The sequence below is a fragment of the Branchiostoma floridae genome, chromosome 14, assembly GCF_000003815.2.
Source record: "Branchiostoma floridae strain S238N-H82 chromosome 14, Bfl_VNyyK, whole genome shotgun sequence".
Lineage (NCBI taxonomy): Eukaryota > Metazoa > Chordata > Leptocardii > Amphioxiformes > Branchiostomatidae > Branchiostoma > Branchiostoma floridae.
Window position 1 is genome coordinate 7,392 of NC_049992.1, and position 11,648 is coordinate 19,039.

Sequence of the window (11,648 nt, forward strand, 5' to 3'; positions counted from 1 at the left end):
CAGGGATTATCTCACCATATACACCTCGGGCCGGGGCATTAACCCTTTATTCAAGGCTTCACACGTGCGTGTATATTGAAGTCCGTACGAGGTCCGTATGGAGTTCTTATAGCCTCTACCAGACTCCACAGGTCGCTGAAAAAAACAGTAGAAATTGAACAAATGTAGACGCATAACATACCAGAGGAGTTAGCTGTCCGAGTAGTATGGTTTGCGACCAGCTTACTCCGCTGGCATGTTATCTGGCTGTGTTTGTCAAATTTCTATTATTTTTCCAGCCCCCTGTGTAACCTGGTAGAGGCTAAGACTTCCATACGGACTTGAATATATACTTATACGCGCGTGTGAACCCGGTGTGACAGCGATCTCGCCCCCCCGTGACCTCGCCCCCCCGGGAGGGGCGAGATCACTAGTGTTTTCGCCCCCCTTTAGCGTTTTCGCCCCCCCACCCCCCATACCCACCAGTGTTTTCGTCCCCCTTAAGGACATTGCTTCTCGGAGGGTTCTCAAGAGCAACTACATATTAGGCTCGCTACCTGGTACTATGCTGCACCTGGGGAGTAACGTATATGGTGTGTTACCTGGCACCTATATGGCACCTCTTTACCTGAAGATGTTATACCTCGAAAGTCGATACTATATGGTTCGATGCAAACAAGCCATTGAAATGAAAAAGACGCTTTTTTTAGGAAAAAGACAGAGCTACCGCGAACGTATAAATAAACACCATCTACGGTACGGAATAAGTCAGCTACATGTTTTTAATTTGTCACAGTATTTTCTATTTGTGCAGGAAACATTTCCAAAGCACTAACAAAAACACAAGTGAATAATAGTTTCTTATTATAAACGCTAACTACGCGCAAGTTCATATACCTGTTGCGAAATGCTACAAAAACCCTGATAAAGTACCACTCTTAAGAAACACGGGTAAAACACCTGATAGAGTTTCTAAATACTAGAAAAACAGTCATATTTGAGATAAAGATACCCATAGGCTAGGTGCATATAACAAAATGTGCGATATTCTAATGAATACCTTATCTACATAACTGATCAAGACATTTCATACTTTTTTCTGGTCAATTCATGGTAGAGGCTTCATATTGGAGATATATATATGTAGGTTGCTTGAGGACATGTGAATACAATGAAATAAATCTTATGTCGAGACTCAAGTATATGCAATAATGGGAATACAAGGACCCAACCCTCCTTGTCCGAAACAACTTCAACGACCTGGACCAGACGGCTATCACCATGGTTACCAGGAAAGTAACAGGCACCCTGTGGTGTTCGGTTACATAATGTTGCAAATGGCTTAGTACACGTACAGAGCTAGAGGGGCTCGGGTCACTCTAGAAATTTAGAAATGTGTTGGAATAAGAAAAAAACACAATAGTTGCCATGAGTGTTAGACTACAACATATGAATGTAAACATTATATATTTTCTTGTAAATGTTACCTTTCTAGTTATCATTATTATTCTATATTTACATACGTTATGCCCACTCGCAGGCGGCTATGTGTGGCTAGTTCCAGGCGGCTGTTGCCTTCCCCAGGACGACTGGCACCCTCATGAGAGGCAGAAGGAGCTGTTAGTGATGAAGGAGCGCTACAAGTCCTTCAACCACACGGAAGGCCTTCTGCCAATGGTATGGGTGATCAATGTTTTTTGGCGACGCCTCAGGGGCGGAGCCGTTGGTATAGTACTACGATTGAGTTGCCAGGAATTCTAATTATTCCACGAACGCATTCCCTAGAGAATTCGCTTTTGGCAACACCTTTTGCATATAAAATTTAGAAACTGTAATTTCATTCTTGGGGCAAAGCATAGGCCGTTGCTTTTATGCACTATTGCAGGTTTTTAAAGATATATCAAATGATTTCAGATACTTTAAAACAGATAATTTCGTTGCAATTGACATAAATTGTTGATGGTCACAGAAACAGAATTGTGAATTGTTTTAGGTTAGACATGAGTGGCTTTAGATTGTTTATGTTTCTGGTCCATGACCACTACCCCTGCCACCGGTAGATCTACTGGGAGATTAGTCGCGGATCTGCTTGGAGATATGTCTGGATACGGTGACTCGATTCTTCACTAAATTTATCCACCCTCTTCGCTCTCTCCCACAGCTGAAGACACTACCTGCAGAGGCGTCTTTTTCGAAAGTGCAACTGGTAATTGTTACTTTATGTATGCTAAGCATTCAAATAGGAATCATTGATTAAGCTCGTCCGGACAAATTTGTTTTATTCACTTTACTTTACTCCAATTGTACGTTTGTTTGCATTGCATAACCGGTAAACCGCTTAAAGGCATAACATTAAGTTTCTACTGAAGAGAACGAGCTGCATGTCCGGACAGATTTGCTTATCCACTTTACTTTACTCCAATTGTTCGCACACAGTCTACTTTGGTAGAGCTATTAAAATGCATCCCCTTAGGCCATGTTGATTTTATCATATGGATGACATCCAAGCGCGCATCAATTTTTGACAGTTTCCAAAATAAAAAGTAAAAAGAATTCAACCATACTCTAATTCATACCAAGAAGCTCCAAAATAAGCAAATTCATACCGTGGACTGCAAAACTAAACATCGAAAACGTATGCTAATGTCATAGAACATTGCAAGGTCACAGAAGATATGAATGAACAAAAATGAGGAATCTCTTGTTCGGTATACCATATTCTGTGTGTTCAGTCATTTGTTCAACCTTCCTGGCCACTTTGATTTCATAATGAATGCAACTTTTGTTTGGTCAAATTTTTTTATTCGCACGCTCGCATCAGTTTTTAGATTCCCAGAGGATGTCGTCCATATAATCAAATCAGCCTGGCCTTATTTCTAAAATAAAAAATATTTGCAGGACTCCATGGTTAAGTCGGCGTCTATCCTTGGCATGACAAACTTGGACATTTTCTACGCAAGTTTCTTCCGTAAAGACGACGGCCGGTGGGAAACCTTCGACAGCATCGACCAAGTCTTCCCGCCAAGGAAAGTACCGAAGGTGGGTGAAATTGAACGACACAACAAATAGTTACCAACTTACCACCATCTCATGCTTGGCCTTTATCAAACAGGCCTTGGCAAACCGGCCTGGGATCTGTGCTTCTAACTTGCCAGTTTCCATACCTGGCTCCCGGAGCCTTTTTGGGCTAACTTATAGTACACATTTGCTGTTGAGCAGCCAGTCCATAGACGACCCAAAAGGAAAAGATGATGCATCACCCCATACAAGTACCGTTTTCACTTACAAGAGGTTAACGGTGGTCACCGTGATGCAGTTAGAAGTGAGCTATGAGACGTCTCCTGTCTCCTGAGAGAGACCGGTAACCACTTACAAGTGGCTCAGAGAGACGAGTCTCCGTCTCTCCGTCTCCGTCCTGTACAATGATACCACGCACAGATACTCGCGAGACTTCGTTGACGGTACGAGATTTAGGGGCTCGGAAATTTTCAGGTATCTGAACCCCGGATTGTTGCCTCGTTTGGCCAGCAGCTGATCAAGTCGACCGATTCCATGGCGAGGTAAGCACCTTTTACTGATCATTTTGAAGTTAATAATCACTGCAACCCTCACTCGTTTGCCTTGTGAGTTTTTTTTTGTGACAAAGTGTGCGCGCTTCGGCCAGGCGCGGGTGAAGGGGGAGGGGGGTGGTACACACCACCACCAGTAGAAAACAAAAACAACAAAACAATAATATTGTACATGTGATTGTGCTGATCGCAAGAATAGCCCACTGCTGTTGTTACTGGCCTGTTATAGCGGTCATTAAGCCCATGCATTTACAGTATTCAAATCAATTCACCTCAAACATGTAGTAAGACCATGAGTCGGATATACGATCGTTTCGATTCAAATTATTATCTCGATTTTGAGCTGTTCACTTTCAGAATCAAAATCAACCTGAATATACCAGAGAAATTGACACTCGTGTAGCATGTGGCAAGATGCAGAAAGCGCTATAGAGTACAAATGTATGTGGCATGACCATGAGAACATTTCCAAATCATAATGTTTGTCTCCTTGTGTATCAATTGAATGAATGGTCACAGATACAACCTTTGTCATTTTATTATAATCCACATATAGCTGAATTGTCTCCAAAGTTTCTTGTCTCTCTCAAGTGTCATTGCATTTTCCCAAGGGTAGTCAGCTGTTTTGGAAATGTCAGGAATCTCTTTGTACAAACTATAATTCTTTTTATGAATAATGCCTCAACATCTATGATATCCTCTGACAGACATGAGTGAAAAACAAATGAAATTGTTTTCCAGGTTGGAATCCACCCTGAAGCCTATTGAAGACATACACGAGATCACAAGATGGCGGCAGAGTGACCTAGAATGGACCAATCCTGTTCGATCATGCTCTATTTTGAACACCCACGATGGTCAAATTTGGCCGAAAAGTTTCCATTCGAACGCAGAGTATCGGGTTACCGGGGCTCCCGCGCGGTCCCCGCGGAGGGCTGACGGTGACTGAAACATCTTCTAAAATATCGTGATAGTTTGAAAAACAATCTCTCGCACGTGCCTCGTCGATATTAAATGAAAACTGGCAGTGTGTACACGTCAAATCTTACCGTGTACGTGTGCTACACAGTTTTGTCTCAATGTCTTCTGAAATGTGCATAGTTGGTTGATTTAGAATGGGTGTTCGGTGGGCCAAAAAAAGCAAATACCATATTTAGATTGGTCCTAAATTTGACTGAAAATCCAAATCTTTTATTTCATATAGGTTATGACATTAAGATCAAACTTTCTGTCTTAGGGATTTTTTTAACTTCTACTTAAAACTATTTTTATAGCCAATATAAGGTCGAAAAATCGTCATTTTTTCACGTTTTCACGCTCAAAGACTCGTAATTCAAAATTGCCTCCATGTTCCAAAAATCCCTAAGACACAAAGCTGGAGATATTAGTTGTCGACAATATAAGTCCTGAAAGAGTTGATTTGCACGCGTTTTGCAAGCGATTTAAATACCATGTTTGGTCCTATGTCGAGTCGCACTGATAGTGACAAAGAGTAATTGATACCGCCGTAAACAAGTGTTGTAACATTCAAGGTCACCAATAATGACGCCAGCAGCTTTGTTACATGTCACATGTTCCAAACTAAGCGGCAGCAAAACTAAGCTTGCCAAATAACGGTTTATATTTGTGAAAATGTTTGTTTTTCTTCTGACACACGGCACCCGGGAAAATGAGGGCGTTTGCTGCGTGTTTACTGTAACAACCTGCGGGTGACCTCGGATGACCCCAAATAGAACGCCCGTTCTGTTCGATCACGCCAGCGTTCTGTTCGATGGAAGTTGATTAGATGGCGGCAGAGTGACCTAGAATGGACCAATCCTGTTCGATCATGCTCTATTTTGAACACCTCGGTCAAAAACAGCGCCTGTCGGACAGAACTGTTCGCTTCCACTATTTAGCTGATAATAACGACTGACTTCAGTTTAGCTTTTTTTCACCCTGACCTCCTCACAGACCGGGTTGAAAAAAAATGTGCTGACTTCTTTGTTGAAGGTTACATCCACTGAGTACAGTCATCTGAGGAGGGGGCTGATATAGTTGTGGTAAGGGCTTTAATTTCAATCAAAGTGGAAGCGGGAGGCCACGCATATCATTACCTTGTTTGTGAGCAGAAGTGTCTGGTTTCTGACATACAGTCAATGCACATGAAAACCAGGGTACACCTATTTGTTACTGGGTTTCTACTGCGTTTGCTGCATGCATAACAGCGGCATGCTCATGATAAAAGCGAAATCAAGAAGAAAGCAGCTCAGGCACTCGTGGAGAGGGAGCTTGTACTATGCACCAACTAATGGGACACTTCTACAAAGTCTGCCAGTGCAGAGTCCCGTGTCTTATACATACCCTGCTCTACATGTGCATCCTGCCCACCAACAATGTAAAGCTAATTGCAGTGGCTCTCCCTCCCACAGTACCTATACATGGTGGGTTTAGTCTTCAACAAAGAATAGCATAGCATTTTTCTTTGGCCATTTCTGTTCAATGATGATGATTTCTGTTCAACTGGGTATTCGAATTAGAATAGGGGTTGCATCTTGTTCTATTTGTTCAATATGACGTTCGATCGGGATTTGTCCATGATGACTCCCTTGCGAAACTGAATGACCTCGACGTTGAGGAAAGAAAGCAATACCTTTCAATAATACAACGTGTGTCATGCCAAAGGTAATTTTATATCTAACTAAAGTAAAGGGACGTTATTACATTTATTGGTGTCAATAATCCTACATGTTCTGGAAATGTTTTGTAACATCTAGTACTTTGGAAAGGTTTTAGTAGCTTACTAGTAGGAATGTTTTTTTTTATGAAGACAGATGCCATTTTGATATTAGTGTTGTTGAGATCTTTTAAAGCATGTATATGTCATATATACATCCTTTGATTCCTGTGTTTGTAGATATTTCCAAAGCATAGTAAGCATGCCTGTATATTATAGTCTTACTGTATTTATAACTTCCAGTGCATACCGTATGCTTGGTAGTGTTGTTTATGTATTCAGGTGAGCTTTTAGAATACAGACATGAATGAACTGATGCATATGACTTTGGACAGGTGTTTGAGTAAGTGTACATGTAAATTTCCTCCTGGTAGGAAGCAGGAGATGGTGCTGTTTATGCAAGTCACACCTGTCTAGAATGATCAGACCACTGGCTTTAGTTGTTCACACTGAAGAACCACATGCTTGTAGAAAAAGATGAAATTGTTAGAAATCTTTGGGCAAAATGGATTCGGATACAGTCGAATCCGGGCCCATATTTTGCCATATCCTTGAGGGATGCGATCAGATAAGGGCAGATGCGATTGGTTATGGATCTAAAATCTGACATTCGCCGGGTTCCGTACTTGTTTGGATATGGAAAAAATATGAAATACGTATCTTTTGCAGCTGCGATAGAGGTCATATCCTTGCTGTAAAATACACTTAAATGTCTGTAATTTTCCGTATCCTAACCAACACGCAAATCCCCACATTTGCCTGCGAATGCGCAGATACGAAAGGATTTTCCACCTTCTTAACCGAATCAGAAATCTGAATCACCCTGTATTTGCAATGTATTCGCAGATACGAAATTCAGAATTTTTGGATCCTAACCAAATTCAAAAGCAGTATCCCCCCACATTTGCAACGTGTATACAGATACAAAATGGGGATTTTCCTGGATCTGAACCAAATGTTAACTGTGATTTGAATGCTGTCAGTGTAGAAACATGTATATGATACAATGTACCTAAGTGTGTTCATATATAGGATAATATCAGACATGACTTCTTTCCTTGTTGACTATGATTTTAATGCTGGCAGTGTTATACTAGATAATCATTTGTACTTAAGTACATGCTATTGTTAAAACACAACCTGTACATATTGACTGTGGCTAGGTTAAAAATCAATGAATGGACGGGCCTCAGCCTACAGGAGAGACTAACCCTGGCTAGGGAAAGAAGAACCTGGAGGCAAATCTCGATCTTCATGTCTACCTTGTCCCCCCAACGACCTGGAGGTCAAGGGACTAGGTAGGTAGGGTAGGTAGGTAGGTTAAAAATGATATGCTGTCCCAAATGCATTTTATTACTTGTAAGAGCTGTGTGCAAAGTGCTTGTATTGAGCCCTATTGTACATACATCTTTAATGAAAGATGTTAACAGCTGTTGACAATTCAATAAATAAAATTTCCTGTTATCCAGTCACTGGCCTCAGAACTGCCTGTATTCGGTAGCAAAAAATTAACAATATTTTGATACCCCAACATACATACATACATACATACATACATACATAATCATACTCTATCAAGTTGTATCATTAACAAAGTTCCATTTCCAGCATGATCTATTATTCGTCAGGTAAGGTCCCTATCACTCCAGTCTCTGATTCAATGAAGTTCTTTAGTGAAAGGACGGCCTCTTCTCATGTTTGCTTCTGGGACCAAAGTAGCAGTTTACCGGCTGGTTTGCAATGTCGAGTAACATGGCCAGCAAGGCTTTACCAACGTCACAACAGATCTTTGTTTCCTGTGTGTTCCTGCCAATGTTTGTTGTATTCTCCAAGCAGAGGTTGAGTCTGGGATTCTAGTACTGTAAATGCAGGTGGTTTAATGGTTTTTCGGGGTGGCCACTTCACCGCGAACTTAAAACCACCACGACCATTTTTCCATGGAAGTAAGAGACTATGGTGCGTGGTACAGCGAACTTAAAACCACCGCAAAAAGTCCTTTTTCCCGCTACCTCGAAATTAAATCCCCGAACTTAAATACATTTACAGTAGTGGCTAAATTTGGTCCTCTGGGTCAAAATTAGATATTGAAAACAATGTCCAATTTTCTTCAACATTATTTGGTGCGGAATGGTTCCCCGACATTATATATACAACTTATTTGTCGAAAAAGCTAAATTTGGTCTTCTGGGGCAAAATCTACATTTTTCGCAAAAAAAATATATCGCGAACCAATGTCCGATTTTATTCAAACCAACATTATTGGGTGCGGAATGGATCCCTGACATTATGTATACAACTTATATGTCGAAAAAGCTAATTTGGTCTTCTCAGCCAAAATATGCATTTTTCGCCAAAAAATTAATATCGCGAAACGATGTCCAATTTTATTCAACCCACATTTGTTGGATGCGGAATGGATCCCTGACATAATGTATACAACTTATATGTCGAAAAAGCTAAATTTGGTCTTCTCAGCCAAAATAAGCATTTTTCGCAAAAAAAATTAATATCGCAAAACGATGTCCGATTTTATTCAAACCAACATTGTTGGGTGCGGAATGGATCCCTGACATAATGTATACAACTTATATGTCGAAAAAGCTAAATTTGGTCTTCTCAGCCAAAATATGCATTTTTCGCCAAAAAAATTAATATCGCGAAACGATGTCCGATTTTATTCAAACCAACATTGTTGGGTGCGGAATGGATCCCTGACATAATGTATACAACTTATATGTCGAAAAAGCTAAATTTGGTCTTCTCAGCCAAAATAAGCATTTTTCGCAAAAAAAATTAATATCGCGAAACGATGTACGATTTTATTCAAAATAACATTATTGGGTGCAGAATAGTTCCCCGACATCATATATACAACTTATTTGTCAAAAAAGCTAAATTTGGTCCTCTGGGACAAAATCTGCATTATTCGCAAGAAAATTAGATTTCATAAAACAATGTCCGATTTTCTTCAAACCAACCTTATTGGTTGCGGAATGGTTCCCTGACATAATGTACGCAACTTATTGTCAAAAAAGCTTAAGTTTGGAAGCAGCAGAACTGGCGCATGGCCTGTGACTCTTGTTGAACTTTTACTTTTGATCAAAACGCCTGAAGTAGCTGTAAATAGATAAATTTAAAAGTATGGACGTTAACGTCTAAAGGAAGAGACAATCTTGAGGTCACTATAGTGCTTCATGTAGTACTATAGAAGTTGGCAACAAAGGCCAGGAAAGGCTAGCAGTACTAGTAACAATATTAGGAAGCTCAAATCCATGGATCCCTTCATATGAGAAAGACTGACTTGAGGGTTAAAGCGTGAGGGTTAATGTGTTTAAAGAATGAGGTGATGAGGGTCAATATGACTCTCTTTTTACAACCTATGCAATAAATGCAAACTGCACAAGGAACCCCTGTATGTCTGGAACTCCCCGTTGTGGAATGGCAACTGCACAACTAGATTAAGAAATGTATAGAAAAGTGAAATATATGTATAGTATCACCGATGATACCTCACGTAGCGTCCTAACTGACCTAATAATTCATGTCGATCTAAGCTGACCTAGATGTTAAATGTCGTTTACCATGTCTGTTCCTTGCAAATCAAATATATCAAACAGCAGTTTACATGACGACTTTGTACAAGCTTAAGCATGAACATTTCATTTAAATTTGAAAGAAACCCTATTCTATTACGTTCGTTGCAAGTGAGATATGAAATCGTTCCAGCCAACCCGCGTTCCACTAAGCTCAACATTGTCCGACGTACAAAGAAACGTATGTTTAGACGTACAAAAATCATGTATGTTAAGAATTTATGAAGGTGAAAAAGACAATTTACCACATACGCCTGTTAGGACATTTTTGTGCTATTCTCACTTTCTTTCTGAGTGTCTGTACTCAATACTTTAGACGGAGATGTGAACTTTTATCTAAAAGTTGCGCCCGAAATATATGATTTATTCTCCGAAGTTCAAATGTTAGTAACTCGATGAACAATTAAGATTATCGCATAGGGATTCATACAGGGACTAAGAAAGCTTTCAGAATCTTGTAGAAAGAATTTGAGAAAAATCCATCGATTTCTGGGTGAGATATGAAAAACCAACATGTTCCACTCTCACGCAAGGCCGACCCGCGTGCCACCTGCTATCCAATTCTAGCGTGATTTAAACCGCATGCGACGGAAATCTCATTTTCTTCATAAATCATAAAGAGAGCGGAATTTTTCGATGCAATTTTCACAACATTAGGCCAATATCTCAATCTATCTGTTCCTCTTTTAGTTTTGCTGTACCATTAATCTGATTGAAGATATGAGTGTTACATATGTCTTCATTTTCGACCCCTACAAAAATGTTTACATCAAGTGGCGCTTATGGCAACTTTTCCCAACTTTTCTGAGTTTAAAAATCATTCATTCTACATAGATGATCTACAAAATGACTAAAACAGTCGTAATTTGATATTTCATTTTTTTACACAGTCATTTTAATGAGTTTTATTAGATATATTTACCAAAAAAACGATTTATCTATATCCAAGCGGTAATTCTTATTACTGCAGGGCGCCACTGCGGCGAAAATTAATCGGCTTCTTTTGCTGATTGTAAAACCTTTTTTTTCGTCAATGATAGTATACAAAAGTAGTCAAACCTCGTATTGTGGTATTTCATTCCTCCAGTAGTCTGCTCAGCGTGTTTGATTGAATGTACTTACAAACAACCGACAGTTATTAAAACCTAGCGACTTTCCTCAGAACAGCAGGCATCAATGTGGAAAGCATTGAGGTCCATGGTAGTGTTTCAAGCCTTCTTGTTCAAATTAGCTTTCAGTTGAGTTGTGTGGTTTTCTGGATGCTTGCGGTCAATGTTAAAGGATATCAATAGCGTGTTTACTCTCAGTATATGTCATATGAATTTGAAATGAATCATTTTTGTTCTATAGGTGCAGAGCTTTCAAGTCAATTGTGCAATGGTAGGACTTGACAGTATCACTTAAAAAATTCAAAACTTCATGCTTTGGCTTTGTTTTCAATGAATATTCTTACTATTGTAACTAACAATAGATTTTCTGGAAAGCTAAAAGAAACCATATAATTCTACTGTATCAACCTCTGGATGATTGCTGCTTATCTGTCCTATAAAACTGTAAAGAAGCAGATTTTATAATCAAACAGACTACAGTTTCTTTTCATAGTGACTTGACTGATGCAGAATATTTAAAATAAACAAAATAACCCGCATATAAAGAAAGAACTGTATACTGTACTTGAAATAGACACATCTTTAACACCATTTTTTACAACAGGATATGATCCTTTGTGTTATTCCTCATATGTATAACAGTACATGTGAAAATAACTCAAACTCGTGGATCATATCTATG

The 11,648-nt window shown here is 39.5% G+C and overlaps 1 protein-coding gene and 1 long non-coding RNA gene across 2 annotated transcripts in view; both read left to right on the forward strand.

Annotated features, from left to right (window-relative positions):
- LOC118430778 (polyunsaturated fatty acid lipoxygenase ALOX15-like) overlaps positions 1–3,331 on the forward strand; it is a 5,831-nt gene extending 2,500 nt beyond the window's left edge. The window contains exons 3-5 of the mRNA XM_035841799.1: positions 1,520–1,656; positions 2,954–3,018; positions 3,199–3,331. Coding sequence (XP_035697692.1) covers positions 1,520–1,656; positions 2,954–3,018; positions 3,199–3,331 — 335 coding nt within the window. The remainder of the gene's footprint in view (positions 1–1,519; positions 1,657–2,953; positions 3,019–3,198) is intronic.
- A 3,939-nt stretch (positions 3,332–7,270) lies between these two features.
- LOC118430550 lies at positions 7,271–7,734 on the forward strand. The gene is made up of 2 exons (XR_004832873.1): positions 7,271–7,427; positions 7,584–7,734. It is a non-coding gene; the product is annotated as an uncharacterized LOC118430550 (long non-coding RNA).
- The last annotated feature ends 3,914 nt before the right edge of the window (positions 7,735–11,648 follow it).